General features: G+C 38.5%; 1 protein-coding gene across 1 annotated transcript; it reads left to right on the plus strand.

Annotated features, from left to right (window-relative positions):
* The first annotated feature begins 292 nt into the window (after positions 1–292).
* Positions 293–16,324, plus strand: LOC137562127 (zinc finger protein 271-like). The gene is made up of 2 exons (XM_068273459.1): positions 293–1,195; positions 15,515–16,324. Exons 1-2 carry the CDS (start codon positions 293–295, stop codon positions 16,322–16,324), a joined length of 1,713 nt encoding a protein of 570 aa, XP_068129560.1.
* The last annotated feature ends 4,049 nt before the right edge of the window (positions 16,325–20,373 follow it).

A 20,373-nucleotide genomic window follows, 5' to 3' on the forward strand; every position in this document is an offset into this window, starting at 1 on the left:
TATCAGCAGGTGCAATAGGTGAATTTATTTGGAGCAAATTATTCAAATTGCAATTTTTTAGAGTACAATTTTTTGTGTAATTATTGTAAATGACGATCTGGTAAAAAACAAGCAGCATTATGGATTATTCTGTGTTAATTACAAGTGTCCTAAAAGTGATTATCAAATGAAGTATAATTTTATGGCATACCTATTTTTTGTTTGATATGCTGTCAAAGCTTCTGGGAACATAGTAACAATAATATATAATATCTTCAATTGCAGGAGCAAAAAGTATCTCTAGCAGCCCATGATGAGTCACAGAGGAGACAAACCGCATCACTGCTCAGAGTGTGAGAAAAGCTTCACTTATCAGTCAGAGCTTATTAAACACCAGAGGATCCACACCGGGGAGAAGCCATTTTTCTGTTCAGAGTGTGAAAAACATTTCACTAAAAAGTCAAACCTTAAAGCACACCAGAGGATCCACACTGGAGAGAAGCCATTTTCCTGTTCTGAGTGTCAAAAATCTTTCAGCCGCAAGGAATACCTCAGGCTTCATCAGAGGCTTCATACTGGAGAGAAGCCTTTTTCCTGCTCAGAATGTGACAAATCTTTCTCTGACAAATCAAATCTTACAAACCATCAGAGGATTCATACTGGAGAAAAGCCTTTTTGGTGCTCAGAATGTGACAAATCTTTCACTGAGAAGTCATCCCTTACAAAGCATCAGTGGATTCATACTGGAGAGAAACCTTTTTCCTGCTCAGAATGTGCCGATTCTTTCACTGAGAAGTCAACCCTTATAAATCATCAGAGGATGCATACTGGAGAGAAGACTTTTTCCTGCTCTGAATGTGACAAATCTTTCTCTAAGAAATCATCTCTTACAACCCATCGGAGGATTCATACAGGAGAGAAGCCTTTTTCGTGTTCAGAATGTGTCAAATCTTTCTCTGACAAATCATCCTTTATAAGGCATCAGAGGGTTCATACTGGAGAGAAGCCTTTTTCCTGCTCTGAATGTGACAAATCTTTCACTGACAAGACAGCCCTTATAAGCCATGAGAGGAATCATACTGGAGAGAAGACTTTTTCATGCTCTAAATGTCAGAAATGTTTTGCTACAAAATCATCTCTCAATTCACACCAAAGAATTCACACTGGAGTGAAGCCATTTAAATGTACAGAATGTGATAAATGTTTTTCAAAAAAGGCATATCTTACTCAGCATCAGAGAACTCACACAGGAGAAAAGCCATTTAGTTGCTCAGAGTGTAACAAGAGCTTCTCATGCCAGTCAGATCTGAGGAGGCATCAGAAGATACATGAGCGAGTGGCTGTCAGCCTGTAAACTGTGTTTCAATGAACATTTTGTTCTAACATCACAGGATATTGTTTGATAAGTAGAAAATATTAATTCACATGTGAGATTTGGGAGTTGACGCATGATGCTGTGGTAATATTGCTGTACACAGACAGTGCACAGCAATATTAGCGTTACTACCGGCTGCAGGTTATCATGAGTTCCATTATTAGTATGACTCGGGTAACAAGAGTATTGCTATGGTAACAGCGTACAATGCTTGGCATCATAACAACACCAGCAGTATTCGAGCACCACAGGTTGCACTAATAACAAAACTCGCAGTAACTTGCTACCAGTAGTAACGTTTATATTACTGTGCACTGTCTTCATACAGCAATATTACCACAGCTTCATGCAACCCTCAGAGGCTTAATCCACCATCAGAGATCACAGGACAGAACAAATGTATATTACTTTTTGTGACGTATTAAGAAAATTGCAAATTAAGTAAACTGTGATCAGCTGGTACATGAAAACCTGCCATTTTTATTAATATATCTGTTTACATTATGTGCACGATGGACTGTAATAATAGAAGGATACCCATTTTATCATGTAGTGTTAGGTTTATTATCTGTAACTTGCCCTTGGTATTATTAACTTTGATAAGAAGTAATTCTAATTTTTTTTTCTATATTTGCATGCATTTTTGTTTGTTATTAGGTTTAGATAAATTATGTCAATTTGAAGTTGAAAGTCTTGGAGGCCATCATCGACTAAGGGTGGTGGGTAGTTAACATTTGGCACGTTTTAATTTGTTGTATGTGTTTTATATGCTAATTGATGGAGGTGGTTGTGAAATTTAAGTTCTTTTTAATAAAAACTGTAGATTCTTTAACCACTTCGCATTCAGTCGTTTTCACTTTATGCATCCGAGCAATGTTCACCTCCCATGCATAAGCCTATAACTTTATCACTACTTATCACAATGAACTGATCTATATCTTGTTTTTTCCGCCACCAATTAGGCTTTCTTTGGGGGGTACATTTTGCTAAGAGCCACTTTACTGTAAATGCATTTTAACAGGAAAAATAAGAAAAAAAGGAAAAAATTCATTATTTCTCAGTTTTCAGCCATTATAGTTTTAAAATAATACATGCCTCCATAATTAAAACCCACGTATTGTATTTGCCTATTTGTCCCGGTTATTAAACAATTTAAATTATGTCCCAATCACAATTTATGGCGACAATATTTTATTTGGAAATAAAAGTGCATTTTTTCCGTTTTGCATCCATCACTATTTACAAGCTTATAATTAAAAGAAAAAGTGTAAATATTTCATCTTTACTTTGATATTTAAAAAGTTTAGACCCTGAGGTAAATATTTACATGTGTTTTTGTTTTTTTTATTGTAATGTTTTTTGTTTTTTTTATTAAACATTTTATGTGGGTATTTTTTGGAGGGTGGGATGTAAATTGTCATTTTTAAATGTAAATATATGATTCTTTTTATATTTTTTACATTTAGGTGTAGTTTTACTTTTTGGCCACAAGATGGCAGCCATGAGTTTGTTTAGTGACGTCACTCTAAGCGTAACATGTACGCTTAGAGGGACGCTAGAGCCAGAAAAAGTGAAGCTTCCGAGAGAAGCTGTCGCTTTTTCTACGGGGGAGAGGAATCAGTGATCGGCACCATAGCCCAATTCACTGATTGCCTGGCTAACGAACCGCGGGCTGGGAGCGCACATGAATGCGCGCGATCGGCCGCGGGGGCACACGGGAGCGCACATGGCCTCCTGGACGTAACTTTTACATCCAGGAAGGTTAATTGGTTAATATGTGTTCTTTGTTGGATACATTGTTTGAAGTGTTATTCTATAATTTGTATCTTTAGTTTGATTGCCACTGCATCTTCTATTGGAAAAAAAAAAACAGGGCTCATCCTAGTACGGTTATCTGATTTATACAATCAGCAGAACATACATAAAGACTAGCTCAGTGTTTCAGGACAGAATAATGGGGACCTGAGGAAGGGAATAAAGTCTAAAACATTATGCTAGTTTCGTCCCAACAGTTTTGGTGCCCATTTTCAAACCTTAGGTCTATTTAAGGCCAACTCACCTCACTGGCAGTGCTGTTTGTTCTCACAGCTTGGGCTAAGCCAGTGAGGGGAATTCTGTGCTTGTTTGTTTGTATTGCTGTTCCGGTACTGATCCTTGATCCCAACTTCTCCATTTGCTATCTGTCCTGAAATTGGCTATAGTTCTCTGACAACATTTGTTTGCTGCCTGCCCTAACTCTTGGCTTCTATCTCCGTCTACGTTGTCTTCCGCCTGTGCCGGCCTCGACTACGATTCATCTGATCCTGAACGACTCCACATTGCGGCATCTCCTGTTCTCTTTGGTTAGTGGTGGGGCAATCCCAGGGGTCGTGACCTGGTGGCCACCAGGCAGCAAAGTAATCCACTTCTTGCTAGGGTAGCAGGCCCATCATCCCTTGCGGGGTGCTCTGGTGAAGACCCGTGGCCACTTAGACTCCATACCCTCAGAGAGCCAACGCCAACCTCCTGTGACTGACTCAACAGGGTCTGCTCGCACCCAGCATCGTAACACTAACCCTCCCTTCCTCTGATACATGGGACTATACTTCAGATCAGGCATTTTTGTGGTTACGCTTGTTATGGGTGTGAAGATCATGATTGCCACACTTGTTTTATAGCCCTTGTGAGCTGGGCACCACAGCTGTGAAAGGCATCAACGGGAGGCAAAGGAAGGTGTGTTAACATTGGGGGAGGGGCCAACAAAGTTTCACTGGGGGCCCAATCTAGTTACGCAACTGGTGTGATGATGCTCTCTGGTCCTTATTCACTTTTTTGCTTACGTTTTCTCCTAGGTGATAATTTCCCACCTTATCAATAAAATTGCACTTTTTCAATTGCATAATGCGAAAAGTTATTTAAAACAGAAGGAGAAAATTTATCTCCTAGGAGAAAATGTTAATTTCATCAGCCCCTCTATCTCTTATTGTGGGACATGTTGGCTGTGATAGCCCTTCACTCTTATACCACATAAGTAAATTCTATGGGCTTGATTCACTAAACTGTGATAACTCATGTCACGGCTGTTTTCACGCACATTTTTACGTTTGCACGTGACCACGAATTTGCACGTGCAATTGCGCGGTTTCCCCTGCAAACAATATCATTTGCATGTGAAAATTTGCGTTTGCCAGCAAAACCGCGCAAAAACGGCTGTGATATGAGTTATCACAGTTTTGTGAATCAAGCCCCATGTGTTTACTCTGTTGTACATATGTTCCTTTCAATACTAATTATAAAACATTTTCAATTTACTTTCTGTATTATTTTATAATATTAATGTTTAATTTTTAAGACTTTAAATAGTGCTACTACATTCATAAATACTTTTGACAGTATGTAGTCATTTTTCTAACTGCATCTGCTGCAGACATTTTGATGCCAGATATCATCATACCTTTAACTACTTTATGACCACTCCACCCCAATTGGCGTGGACTCGGAGGCAACCCCAGGACCGCCTAATGCCGATCGGCGTGCAGTACTGGGGTCTTGTCTTGCAGGAGATCGCGCACGCCGATGCACACGCCTCTCTGCTTGGATGATGGAGCTCCGCTCCGCCATCAGTCTCCTAGCAGCGATCGCCACTAGGAGACTGTTAGACAGTGAAACCGCCGTCTAATACCACTGTACAGCGCTGTGATCTAAGGTAGCACTGTACACGGCTGTCCCCCTGGGAGGCACTAAAGTAATCCGCTGTGATGGTCTTCAGCCGATCACAGCCAATCGCTGAAATTGGATGACAGGGGAGAGAGGGAGGGAGAATACATTTTTTTAAAATAGTAGATTTTATTAGAAAAAAAGGAAATAAATATTTATCAAAAAATAAATAAACACTGGGGGAGTGATCAGACCCCACCAACAGAGAGCTTTGTTAATGGGCAGAAAAGGGGGGGGTCACTTGTGTGCTAAGTTGTACGGCCCTGCAGAGAGCCCTAAAGCTGCAGTGGCCTAATTAGCAAAAAATGGCCTGGTCACTGGGGGGGGGGGGGGGGGGGGTTAAGCCCGTGGTCCTTAAGTGGTTAAAGTGTTTTAGCTGTTTTTGTGGCATGAGGGGATTTTGATAAAATATTAGAAAGGTTGGTTTAACATACACCTGAATTTTTTGTTTTTAGTTAGATACTTACCTCAGTAAGGGGAAAACTCTGGGTTATCCAGAGGCTTCTCCAATCCTCCATGAACCCTCTGATCGGAACCGTCTCTATCTTTGCTGCCATGCTTCCCTGCATGTACAAGTGAAGCCGCACTGCCCAGGCACCAGTGGTTTTGCTCCTGCACAGCATTATGAAGTCACTTATACACAGAGAAAAAAAGCTATGCATGGAGAAAAAAGGTGTGCATGAGCAGCCTGTGCTACTTGTGTAGGAGTGTACTTTGTGCCTGCGCAGTGCAGCCACTTTGCAACTGCATAGTGCTAATACTCTTTTGAAACTTTTACTTCACAATAAAGAATATTGTACTAAAATAGTCTGAGAAATGTTACAGCTCATGATATTTTAGACTTTTAACTTCATCCCAACTGCCTAATGCCGATTGAAGTTGGGAAGGTGGCAGCCTCAGGACAGCCTAATGTTTAAAGGCGTCAAGGTTTTGCAGGGGAACACGTGCGCTAATGTGTGCACATCCCCGCTTGAGTGAAGGAGCTCTGCTCTGTCATCAGTTTAACCATAGAGATCGCTTCTAGCAGACTGTTATGCTGGGTACACACTATGAGATTTTATGGTCGATTTACTGTCAGATCGATTATTTCCAACATGGTCGATTTGCTTTCCGATCGATTTCCGAGCATTTTCCGATCGATATCTACCAACTTTAATAGGAAATCGATCGGAAAATGCTTGGAAATCGATCGGAAAGCAAATCTACCATGTTGGAAATAATCGATCTGACAGTAAATCGACCATAAAATCTCATAGTGTGTACCCAGCATTAGACGGCAAAACTGCCATCTATTTACATTGCACAGCGCTGTAATCTACGGCAGCACTGTACTGGGGACAGCCATGTCACTCGACTGTCCCCTGGAGAGGCTCAGAGAGTGATCAGTTCTCACAGATAAGCCTGTGGTCTATAAGTGGTTGAATTAAATGCAATTTATTGATTTAATTTAAAGTAAATTGATCAGTTTTCTGCATAATAATTTTATTTTTCAAAGTTGTATAGTATAAAAAAACGGACTCTGACTGGCTTTAATGATCTGGTGTGCTAGTAGCAGCAGCTGTTCTAGATTTAAAGCGGACCCAAACCAAACATTTTTTTAATAAAAAATATTTAGTTGCTCCACTCTGACACATACAAAGATAAATAAACACCCCTTCAAACCTATGAGCATTTCAGTGCATGCTTTTCACCCTTCTCTTTTCATAACTAGGATTATACTGGGGGCAGCCATTAGCAATTCCTCCATTGCCGGACACCATCTACTCCACCAGTTTGCCGGAAAAATCCCGGCAATTTGAAAGGAAGGGAGGGGTTCCTCCAATAAATGTAAAATATTTTATATTTGTCATCATGCAGCTGAAAAAAGGCTGCTATTTATTATTATAATTTAGAAAATAGATTTTATTTCTGAAATCTTGTATTTTGAATTTGGGTCCACTTTAACTTCTAAAAATTAGACAAAAGAGTATTTGTAAGTTTTTATTTTAGTTTTAAAAGTTTTTTTTATTATTTTTTTAATTTTAAAAAAAGTTTAATAAATTAAAGTAAAGATTATTTTTATTTTCTCATTTAATTTTAGAAGTTGTTTTAATTAAAAAAAAGTTTTAGTTACATAGAAATGTATGAAATTTTGCTAGTGAGAGGAGGTCACCTGATAGTATAGCTAACAAGTTGCCAAAGTAAGGAGGTGAATTTTATGCTGTGGTACACAAGTTTTTCATATATTCAGATATTAAATATGTTTTAGGGCTCAGCCACACTATAAGCGCTTTTCTGAGTGATTTGTGATTGATTTGCGCTTTCTGATCGCTTTTTAAAAATGGCTCCCATTCACTTTCATTAAATTTGCGGTAAAAATTGCATAAAAATCACTGCAATTGCACGATCTCTTACGCAAAAAATTATTGCGCAATTTTTACTGCGATTTTAATAAAAGTAAATATGAATAATTTTTAAAAAGTGCTATTCATTCACAAAGTGCTCACTTGTAGTGTGGCTGAGCCTTAAAGGCACATACACATCCCGTATTGTTACAAATGACGGGTCTGTCAGGCGCTCTCGTGGGGTGGAAGTTCTGCCAATAGTAGAACGTGAGTAAAGGCTGTCGGCAGACTGATAAGCTGTCAGCAGACTGATAAGCTGTCGGCAGACTGATAAGACTTATCAGCCTGCCGACAGCCTGTACTCACATTCTACTTTTGTCAGAACGACTGCCCCGCGGGAGGGTCTGACCCTCATTTGTAACAATACGGTGTGTGTACGCGCCTTAAGTGTCAGAGATGGAAAATACAAAAAAAAACCATCAACAAATAAATAAAAATACAGGCTCCATTTAAAGATACACATATGTATGTAAGATTTCTAATAAGATTTTAAGGAGATTGATTTCCAAATTTGTGAATTTGTTACTGAACATATTATTCCGTATGCGTGAAACTGCCAATTCTCTGCTGACCTCTGTATTACATGGTTACATCTGTTGTTTGTTATTACATGTGATTACATCTGTTATGTCATTGAAGGATCTCCAACCTTAATCAGCTTCTTCCATTTGCCTTTTGTTCATATTGTGGGATGGTAATGAAGTTTTCACCTTGCTGGGTGTGGGTTAGTTTAGATAAAGAAGTTTGGAAACTTTACTTCTGTAAACACACCTTTTGTTGTTAACAGTACATCCTTTTTAATCATGGAAAACAACCTCATACTAGTGAATGGAGGAGACATGAATATAAAATGGGTCAGACTTAAATCAGTAGGATTTAATTTGGTTTTATATGCAGGTGTTGTTTCTCTAAACTAGCTCAGGTGAAGCATATTTGTAAGATAAACATTCATTACATGCTGGGGAAACCTTTGTTTCTGAATGGATCCTCAGAAATGTAGTTTTTGTGTGTGATGTTGTAAAGCTCTCTCTTACGGGGAGTGATCACTAGTGATGTCATAAAATGTTTGGTTCGCGAACACAAACTTGAATTTTCCCAAAAAGTTTGTGAATGGGCGAACCGCCATAGACTTCAATGGGCAGGTTGTTTATTTTTTTGAATGTTATGCAATATTGCATATGCCTAAGGAAAACGCAGCAGCACCCTAGACTGTCATTATATTTGTTTCCACATGCATTTTTGGTATATGGCAAAAAGTTGTGGTTTCTCTGTGACCCCTGCCTCTCTTGTTGGGGGTCATGTTTGCTTTGATAGTATTTTAATCTTAAATATTATCAGTAAATTCTTGTGTACTCTGTATAGATATGCCTTTTCCATTAATTACAGTAATTTACTTGCCACATAATTTTATAATGTTAATGTTTTCATTTTGAGTATTTAGATTGTGCTGACATATTTATCAGTTCTTTTAACAGAATATAGTCATGTCCCTAACTGGCTCTGCTGCAGACATTTTGGAGACAGATATTGCAAGATACCTTTGAAGGTGTCTTGGACCCCAATTTCTACATAGGCCTGAACTGTTTTGTTAGCATGGGGGGGGGGGTTGATAAAAACAAATTAGAAAGGTGAGTTTAAGTGTGTTTGTTGGTCAATATGTGATATAGTTTTGGTTTTTCCATAGTAACATCTGAAAAGTAATGCCTTTTGAAAACCTAAGGCACTTTTAATTAAATGGAAATGCCACTTTTGGTGATAAACAAATAAAAAATATAATTGCCATAAACAGAGATCAGTGTTGCACAATGCATTTTGCATTCTAAGTTTAACAAATGTTTTCTACTTTTAGAATTTTCAAAAACTTACATAAGGCACAAATATTCTTTAGTGGAACCTTGACTGCAATACTCTCTGCACTTTGTTTAAAGGGAATCTGCAGTGAAAATAAACTTATGATATAATGATTTGTATGTGTAGTACTGCTAAGAAATAAAATATTATTAGCACAAATATGAGTCTCATATTGTTTCCTGTACAGGAAGAGTTAAGAAACTTAAGTTGTTATCTATGCAAAAGAGCTTCTTTGAGCTCTGTGACTTTATAAAGTCATGGACAGCACTGTCTTCTTATCTCAACTGGCTCTCATTGTTTCCTCTTTGTTTATGGTTTTTCTGCAGAGAAAAGTTCACTAGCCTTCTCTGTGAAATCATTTAAAATGCTGAGTGTATTGTGGAAACTGCAATTATTAGAGATTGATGCAATGTTATAAAAAAAAACTATATACCTGAAAATAAAATATGACACTATTTTCTTTCCTACTAATGTTCTAGTAAGTATCTGTATTACACAACCAATTCATTATATCATGAGTTTTTTTTCTTTGCTTCAGTGTCACTTTAAGGAACTGTTATTATTTAACCCTTCAGAAAATCTTTCTACATGAGCAATTAGCTGCACATGGGAAGAGTGTTTCTTGCTTACTTACAATATCTGGAATAATTCATTGTCTGATGTCAAACTTTCATACTCCTACCTGCCAGTTTCTGTTAGATACATTTCAGTGTCGCTTGTTTTATCAATACACAGAAACAAAGCAATTAAAGGGCAAGTGAAGTGTGAAGAATATGGAGGCTGCCATATTTATTTCCATTTAAACAATACCAGTTGCCTGGCAGCACTGCTGTTCTATTTGGCTGCAGCAGTGTCTAAATCACACCAGAAACAAGCATGCAACTAATCTTGTCAGACAAGTATGTCAGAAACACCTGTTCTGCATATGCTTATTTAGTGTCTAGGGCTTACAGTATTATGCTGGGAATACAGGGTTAGATTCTGAGCCATTTAGATGGCTCGATAGATAATTTCTGACACCTCCGATCTCCCACCTGATCATTTCTGCATAGAGGACAATGGAAAAAGATAAGAAAAATGAGCGAAAGATAAGAGAATCGCCCGCAGAAATCGAGCGGTGAAATGATTGAGCGGGAGAATCGAGCATTGTTTGTTTTATCAACACACAAAAGCAAAGCAATTAATTTGAAACAATAGTTGGCCTCAAAATATGAAGCCAACCTGTAAATACTGAGTTTTACTGCAATGAATTTCCATTTAAGTGACAAAGACAATACTTTTCAGCTTGAAGAGCAGGCCACAATTCTTCTATGCAAACCATAATAACCATAATTCAAGAGGACCTTTAGCACTATGAACATCATTATAAGTCAGTATTATTTTTTATAAAACAGAGGTGAGCATAAATAAACCATCAATAAGCAAAAATTACATTGTTATAGTTTATCTTTTTAAGCATACTAAGACAGACTTATTACCAGTATATTATATCATTTAGTACAGTTATGATAAGAATATTGTACTAAACGATCCTGCAAAAAAGTTACAGTTAATCATATTTTAGAATTTTAAATACATTTGAAATAAATGCAATTTCTTGATTTATTTTAAAGTAAGCTGACCAGTAGTCTTTATAATAATATGTTTTTTTTTTTCAAACTTGTATAGAATAAAACAGACTCAAATGCAAGAATAACATCAACCTAGAGGATTACCTGCATGGATTACCCAGGCACTACAAATAGCATTTTATTACCACTAATGCTGCGCCCAAGTCAGTCTGGTTAGAGTGAATTATTGTGACATCAGCAGACATGCTCTCTAAAATTAAGTTGAATAAAATGAGTGAAGAGTATGTTTTTTTATTTTCTCATTTAATTTTAAAATTTGTTTTAAATAAATAAAAAAAAAGTTTAGCTAAATAGAAAAGTATAAAATGAACCTAATGAGAGGAGGTCACGGGATAGCACAGCTAACATGGTTCCAAAGTAGGAAGGAGAATTTTGTGCTGTGGTATACAAATATTGAATGTATTTAGCTATTAAATACTGTATATTTTAGTGTCAGAACAAAAAAAAATGATAGAAAAAATAAATGAATAGATTTTGGGGAGAGTGTTTTCCAAATTTGTATTTGTGAATTAGGCACTGAATATATTATTGTGTATGCATAGAACACTGAAACTGTCTATCTACTGACCTCTGTATTGTGGTTACATCTGTACATAATGTTAATGCAGCTTTGATCAGCACCTTTAACTTTGTTCCTATGGTGGAATGTTAATGAAGTTATCACCTTGCTGGGTGGGGTTGAGTTTAAATAAAGAGGTCTTAAAACTCTTCTTTAATCCTACTGTAAACACCCCTTTTGTTGTTCACAATAAACCCTTTTCAACCAATGGTAAACCACCTCATGCTAGTGAATGGAGGGAAAGCGAATATATAAAATGGGTCAGCTTTAAGTCAGGTAGCAGAATACCAGAGACTTCCCAGGAATAAGGAGCCCCAATACTACATCCTACCAGGTAACTATGACCATTCTGATTTACTGAGCTGCAATATTACTCTAAACACATTGTATGTAGGATTGCATTGTATTATTTTGCTTTCTTTAGTTTGTTTTTTTAAGATACATTATGTTAATAAGTTTGACATTACAGAAACCAGTTATTTGTAAATATGACTCCTATGACTGGGTAGCACATGTGTGAATGTTATACTATACAAAAGTGTACCTGTTAGAGGGAGAACATTAAAGCTAAGTATCGATTTTTAAGATGAATTATGTGCATAAGTTTGATATTACATAAACCAGTTAGTGTAACTCTCATAACTGGGTGACACATGCGTGGGTTTTATACTGTACAAAAGTGCACCTGTTATAAGGAGAACATTAAAACTAGAATTGGGGCTCGGATATACTTTTTTGTATGTGCTGGAAAGATTTAACTTCTTGACAACAGTTGCTCTTTACGTCAACTTTGTTTTTTTGCTTGAAAAATAAAGTGTAAACAGTATTATTGTACATAAAGAGTCTGAATAAATCCCACATGCAAAAGAGAATTTGGTAAGTCAATTAGGAATAATAAAAGGGATATACAGTTTAGCAGACTTTAGTAACCAGTCATGAGGCAATATATATAGGTCATTTAAAAAGAACGTAGATGATATAACATTTTAAAAGAGAGGTATAACAATCTAAAATTTTAAAGGGCAGTAGTCAAATAAGAACTAAATACTGACTGGCAAGGGATAATAGAGAAGGGGAGAGCTGACAATGAGTGGCCAGAGGGCACAGTACTCAGAGTCATCTGAGGGTAAGCGGTATGAGGAATAGTGGCATGAGCCAGTAAAAAATAATGCCCTCCCTGGCAAGGACCTATACCAAGATGCCAACATAACTCATGGCACACTATTCTGGCAGCTGGAGAGTGCAATTGTGTAAAAGAGCCATAAAGTGTAAATGTTGGTGCTGTTCTTGCTGTTGTTATGAATATTGTTAACAATATTGTGATAACAGCTTAGCATTAGTCATTTGAATGTCACTATTATCATTGCGTAACCACTTGAGGACCCTGGGCTTAAACCCCCCAAATTACCAGGCTATTTTTCCCTAATTAGGCCACTGCAGCTTTAAGGGCTCACTGCAGAGCCGTACAACTCAGCACACAAGTGACCCCCCCCTGACCTTTTCTCCCCATCAACAGAGCTTTCTGCTGATTGGGTCTGATCACTCCCTCAATATTTCTTTATTTTTAGTAAGTATTTATTCTTTTTTAATAAAGAAACATATTTTTGTCTTATTTTTCCTAACCCTCCTTCCCTCCCACCCCTAGCCAGACTATGACAGTGATGGGCTGTCATAGGCTTCAGCTATGACAGCGATAGCTCTCCTGCCTCCCAGAAGGGACAGCCGTGTCACACGGCTGTCCCCAGTACAGCGCTGATGTAGATCGCAGCAGTGTACAGTGTAAATAGATGGTGGTTTCGCAGCTGGGAGAATGATGGCGAAGCGGAGCTCCGTCAACCATGCGGAGATACGTACGCATCAGCGCGCAATCTCCTGCAAATCCCCGCCCCAGGACTTGACGCCAATTCCTGGGGCTGCTGCCTTGGTAACGCCCATTGGCGTTAGGTGGTCATAGACAGGTTAATTGGAGGGTGTCCGCTGTCACATGGGAGGTGCTGTAAGCATCTGCACACCTCCCCACACTCACATATAGCTGGTATATTTTTCTGTACCAGCTCGGCTCTGCTATCCTTTAAGTGATGAGGACATTAAGAGATGTCTAGTAGAGATAGCCTGATCTGTTCACTGGCGAGCAGTATTCTGTGAACATCCACTGTTTGACTTTGTGGCAAACATTTGGCTTGTTTGATTCACCCCCTATACATTATAATTGCGCTAAACTTTGACCCCTTACCTCACAATCAACAGACACATGGCAGCCAATCAGCTAGCACCCCCTCCTGCCCCCACCCCCCTATGAAAAAGCAGTTATGGGGCCATATTGGATTCATTCTCTGCTGGCTGCTGACTATTAGTGAGAGCAGGGTCAGACTTGTTGCTTATAGGTGGGGAAAGCATAGGTAGGGAAAGCATTAGCTATACCGGTGTTCTTGTTCCTCACTTGCTTTGAAAGCATCCCAAAACAGCCCTTTTGAGAGCTAGCACATCAGTCTCCTGTGTTTTTGTGTGTGTGTGACACTCCACAGCCCACTGACACCCAGAGCAATGTGCACACTACTGCTGTTGCTACATTAAGTTGTAGGCACAAAACCACTCCAGTGCGTTATTATTTCACTGTATTCTGATAGTAGTATTGCATTTCTCTGTGTGAGACACTCCACAGCCCACTGACACCCAAAGCTGTGCATAATGTGTTTCCTGCCCTTTTGGGATTAAAATCCGACTTTGAGTCAACTCCATAATTTTTGGTGAGACTTTTGGCATAGATCCCCCTCTGACATGGCACAGTCCAGGCGTTAGACCCCTTGAAACAACTTTTTCATCACTTTTGTGGCCAGAAACCGTCTTTGTAGGTTTTAAAATTCGCCTGCCCATTGAAAACTATGGCGGTTCGCCAGATTCACCTGTTCGCGAACATTTGCGGATATTCGCATTCGCCATCCGCAAACAGAAAAATCTATGTTTGCAACATCTCTCTAATGTCTACATGCAGCAGCTGTGATTTCTTAGGACAATTAAAATGAATGTATTTCTGGATGCAGTACAAAGGGGAAAAGAGGCGCCCAAAACGTGATAAAACAAAATTAAAAACAGCTCAAATGAAAAAAAAAAATATCAGGTGGCTTACCTCAAGGAAGACAAATTTTAATAATAGTAACAAACTTTAATATGCACTTGGCAACACATTTCGTGGGTCTCAGCCGACTTCCTCAGACCATATACAGTGCCACAGTGTATTTAAGCCAGAGCTATAAGCGCCTCTAGTATTAATGCAGTTTTATCACATTTTAGGCGCCTCTTTTGCCCTTTTTATCGCATACCCCCCCTACGGGAGGAGTAGTCTACTTGATTGGGGCTGGGACACCACCCTGCCCACCATCTAGAACATTTTGTATCAGGAGAGCGACCACTTCCTGTTTACCTGGACACCCGAGTGGAGTCAGGTTTTTGCATCTTCACCTGCCTACAGTGGTTGGTTGCACATCTGCAACCTTCCTTTGTGAGTACCATTTTATACTCTACTAACTCACTAACTACTGTGACGTACTACACCATCAGAGCTCCTATTGTCTTTGTGTTTTTGTTTCCCTCCAGGGTGTTCCCACATCACCCCACCTGTATGTGTTCTGAATACAATATCAGCAGGTGCAATAGGTGGATTTATTTGGAGCAAATTATTCAAATTGCAATTTTTTAGAGTACAATTTTTTGTGTAATTCTTGTGAATGACAATCTGGTAAGAAACAAGCAGCATTATGGATTATTCTGTTTGAAGTATAATTTTTAGGCATACCTATTTTTTGTTTGATATGCTGTCAAAGCTTCTGGGAACATAGTAACAATAATATATAATATCTTCAATTGCAGGAGCAAAAAGTACCTCCAGGACATGATGAGTCACAGAGGAGACAAGCCGCATCACTGCTCAGAGTGTGAGAAAAGCTTCACTTATCAGTCAGAGCTTATTAAACACCAGAGGAGTCACACGGGGGAGAAGTCATTTTTCTGTTCAGAGTGTGAAAAATATTTCACTAAAAAGTCAAACCTTAAAGCACACCAGAGTATCCACACCAGAGAGAAGCCATTTTCCTGTTCTGAGTGTCAAAAATCTTTCAGCCGCAAGGAATACCTCAGGCTTCATCAGAGGCTTCATACTGGAGAGAAGCCTTTTTCCTGCTCAGAATGTGACAAATCTTTCTCTAAGAAATCATTTCTTACAACCCATCAGAGGATTCATACTGGAGAGAAGCCTTTTTCGTGTTCAGAATGTGTCAAATCTTTCACTGACAAATCATCCTTTATAAGGCATCAGAGGATTCATACTGGAGAGAAGCCTTTTTCCTGCTCTGAATGTGACAAATCTTTCTCTAAGAAATCATTTCTTACAACCCATCTGAGGATTCATACTGGAGAGAAGCCTTTTTCGTGTTCAGAATGTGTCAAATCTTTCTCTGACCAATCATCCTTTATAAGGCATCAGAGAGTTTATACTGGAGAGAAGCCTTTTTCCTGCTCTGAATGTGACAAATCTTTCACTGACAAGACAGCCCTTATAAGCCATGAGAGGAATCATACTGGAGAGAAGACTTTTTCATGCTCTGAATGTCAGAAATGTTTTGCTACAAAATCATCTCTCAATTCACACCAAAGAATTCACACTGGAGTGAAGCCATTTAAATGTACAGAATGTGATAAATGTTTTTCAAAAAAGGCATATCTTACTCAGCATCAGAGAACTCACACAGGAGAAAAGCCATTTAGTTGCTCAGATTGTAACAAGAGCTTCTCACACCAGTCAGAGCTGAGGAGGCATCAGAAAATACATGAGCGAGTGGCTGTCAGCCTGTAAACTGTGTTTTAATGAACATTTTGTTCTAACATCACAGGATTTTGTTTGATACGTAGAAAATATTAATTCACATGTGAGATTTGGGGGTTGACGCATGATGCTGTGGTAATATTGCTGTACACAGACAGTGCACAGCAATATTAGCGTTACTACCGGCTGCAGGTTACCATGAGTTCCATTATTAGTATGACTCGGGTAACATGAGTATTGCTATGGTAACAGCGTACAATGCTTGGCATCGTAGTAACACCAGCAGTACTTGAGCACCACAGGTTGCACTAATAACAAAACTCGCAGTAACTTGCTACCAGTAGTAACGTTTACATTGCTGTGCACTGTCTGCATACAGCAATATTACCACAGCTTCATGCAACCCTCAGAAGCTTAATCCACCATCAGAGATCACAGGACAGAACAAATGTATATTACTTTTTGTGACGTATTAAGAAAATTGCAAATTAAGTAAACTGTAAACTGTACATGAAAACCTGCCATTTTTATTAATATATCTGTTTACATTATGTGCACGATGGACTGTAATAATAGAAGGATACCCATTTTATCATGTAGTGTTAGGTTTATTATCTGTAACTTGCCTTTGGTATTATTGACTTTGATAAGAAGTAATTCTATTTTTTTCTATATTTGCATGCATGTTTGTTTGTTATTAGGTTTAGATAAATTATGTCAATTTGAAGTTGAAAGTCTTGGAGGCCATCATTGACTAAGGGTGGTGGGTAGTTAACATTTAGCACGTTTTGATTTGTTGTATTATTATTATTATTTTATTATTTATTGTATTTATATAGCGCCAACATATTACGCAGCGCTGCACAATAGATAAAAGGGTTAACATACAAGGTAGGACATACAGGAAACTCACAACAAAACAAGATCATGCAAATGATTTGATAATACAGTGTCATAGGTCAAAATAGAGACTGTTCTAGTCCACAAGAGGGTGATTGTCAGCAAGATTGCATAATCAAGCTGGAAACACTAAGGGAGATGGCCCTGCCAGAGGCTTACAATCTAAAGGGTGGGGGTGGAGACAATAGGTGTATCTGTTGAGAGGGTGTCTAACAGAACATATTATGGTGCTGGTTTAGGGGGTATGTGAGCATGAAAGGGTGAGTCTTAAGAGCTTGTGTGAAGGTATTAAAGGTGGGGGCGCGTTTGGTGGCTGGAGGGAGCAAGTTCCAGAGAGCAGCTTATTCCGGGTGGACCTGGCATTCCAGAGACCACAGGAAACACGGAGCGAATGCCTAGGGGTAGGATGGATAGAAATAAGGTTATGCTTGGGGGGGGTGTGGGTAGAGTTTGGGGGGGAGGGAAGGGAGGTGCATGGGGGTTGAGGGCCAAAAGGGAGTCTAAAGACAGAAGGGGAGAGGGTGCAGGGAAACAGAAGGGGGACAAGGTGTAGAAGGATATGGAGGTAGAGCATGTGGTGATGGGGAGAGCGAGATGGGGAGGGAGATAGCTTGGAAATGGTGGAGGGGTAAGGGAGTGAATAGGAGGGAACATTTTGTACTGATGGGATAAGGTGGAATGGGGTGTGGAGAGTGGAAGCATAGACAGGGGGACAGCAGTTAGACCAAGATGAGATAAATGTCACCAATGATGTGGCTGAAGGGGTTCAGCAAAGTTGCATCAGTAATCAATCTGGTAAGAAGCAGTCCACAGGAGATCATCAGTGAAGTTGGCAGAACATCAAGGATGGCCGAAAAAAAAATAAAAAAAAATCCAGCTGTGTGTGATTGGTAGGTGAGGTGTCTGGTTGGTAATGACGTAGCTTGTCTGGAGGTCAGCGATGGATCAGCTGATAGGGAGTTCAGCAGTGGAGCAGTTAGCGAAGATCAGCAGTAGTGTGGTTGGTGAGGCACGGTGAAACCATCAGTAGTTTGGTAAGCGTGTGTGCAGTGCTTAAATTTAGCTGGCTGTATGTTTAGCTGGTGAATGTTCAATATGGTATTGAAGGTACTTCTATGCAGGGTGTAGAAAATCAGCAGATGACCAACAGCCCAGAGTTCTGTGCTAGTTCACTTCTGTTCCCTTCTGGCTCAATTCTGGTATAATTCGGTTTGTCTAAAGTACCCTTAAAATTAATACCCTTTAAATTTATACACTGCTGACCAAGGTCATGCTGACTATATGATCTACTAATATACCCCTGACTAGATTGATGCTAACAAGCAGACTGCTTGCAGCTGTGAATATACTAGACACTAGACTCTAGCCAGTAGCCACACAGAGGCAGGGCCAGTCTAAAGATATGCAAATTGCGACTAATGAAATGAAGTAGGCAAATGGTAACACAGGATGAAGCCCCAATTATTAACACTTATAATTAAGCAGATTGATGCAGATTTTAGATTTTAAGCATACAGCCAGGAAAATCAATCAGTTGCATACCAATAAAGCAGATTGATGCAGATTTTAGATTTTAAGCATACAGCCAGGAAAATCAATCAGTTGCATACCAATAAAGCAGATTGATGCAGATTTTAGATTTTAAGCATACAGCCAGGAAAATCAATCAGTTGCATACCAATAAAGCAGATTGATGCAGATTTTAGATTTTAAGCATACAGCCAGGAAAATCAATCAGTTGCATACCAATAAAGCAGATTGATGCAGATTTTAGATTTTAAGCATACAGCCAGGAAAATCAATCAGTTGCATACCAATAAAGCAGATTGATGCAGATTTTAGATTTTAAGCATACAGCCAGGAAAATCAATCAGTTGCATACCAATAAAGCAGATTGATGCAGATTTTAGATTTTAAGCATACAGCCAGGAAAATCAATCAGTTGCATACCAATAAAGCAGATTGATGCAGATTTTAGATTTTAAGCATACAGCCAGGAAAATCAATCAGTTGCATACCAATAAAGCAGATTGATGCAGATTTTAGATTTTAAGCATACAGCCAGGAAAATCAATCAGTTGCATACCAATAAAGCAGATTGATGCAGATTTTAGATTTTAAGCATACAGCCAGGAAAATCAATCAGTTGCATACCAATAAAGCAGATTGATGCAGATTTTAGATTTTAAGCATACAGCCAGGAAAATCAATCAGTTGCATACCAATAAAGCAGATTGATGCAGATTTTAGATTTTAAGCATACAGCCAGGAAAATCAATCAGTTGCATACCAATAAAGCAGATTGATGCAGATTTTAGATTTTAAGCATACAGCCAGGAAAATCAATCAGTTGCATACCAATAAAGCAGATTGATGCAGATTTTAGATTTTAAGCATACAGCCAGGAAAATCAATCAGTTGCATACCTGGAAGAGAAGAGTGCCATGAGGTCAGTACAGATGAGCATGGAGATTTCCAAGTGTAGATTAATAATTCTGGTATAATTCGGTTTGTCTAAAGTACCCTTAAAATTAATACCCTTTAAATGTATACACTGCTGACCAAGGTCATGCTGACTATATGATCTACTAATATACCCCTGACTAGATTGATGCTAACAAGCAGTTGTATGTGTTTTATATGCTCATTGATGGAGGTGGTTGTGAGATTTAAGTTCTTTTTAATAAAAACTGTAAATTCTTTAACCACTTTGCATTCAGTTGTTTTCACTTTATGCATCCGAGCAATGTTCACCTCCCATTCATAAGCCTATAACTTTATCACTACTTATCACAATGAACTGATCTATATCTTGTTTTTTCCGCCACCAATTAGGCTTTCTTTGGGCGGTACATTTTGCTAAGAGCCACTTTACTGTAAATGCATTTTAACAGGAAGAATAAGAAAAAAAGGAAAAAATTCATTATTTCTCAGTTTTCGGCCATTATAGTTTTAAAATAATACATGCCTCCATGATTAAAACCCATGTATTGTATTTGCCTATTTGTCCCGGTTATTACACAATTTAAATTATGTCCCAATCACAATGTATGGCGACAATATTTTATTTGGAAATAAAAGTGCATTTTTTTCCGTTTTGCATTCATCACTATTTACAAGCTTATAATTAAAAAAAATGTATAAATATTTCATCTTTACTTTGATATTTAAAAAGTTTA

This window comes from Hyperolius riggenbachi, chromosome 3 (assembly GCF_040937935.1).
Source record: "Hyperolius riggenbachi isolate aHypRig1 chromosome 3, aHypRig1.pri, whole genome shotgun sequence".
Classification (NCBI taxonomy): domain Eukaryota; kingdom Metazoa; phylum Chordata; class Amphibia; order Anura; family Hyperoliidae; genus Hyperolius; species Hyperolius riggenbachi.

Bases quoted from the DNA above. Each gene is read 5' to 3' on its own strand.
- LOC137562127 (XM_068273459.1), top strand. From the start codon at position 293: ATGAGTCACAGAGGAGACAAACCGCATCACTGCTCAGAGTGTGAGAAA. The intron at 1,196-15,514 runs GCATATCTTACT...TTCACTAAAAAG, and splicing joins ATAAATGTTTTTCAAAAAAG to TCAAACCTTAAAGCACACCA.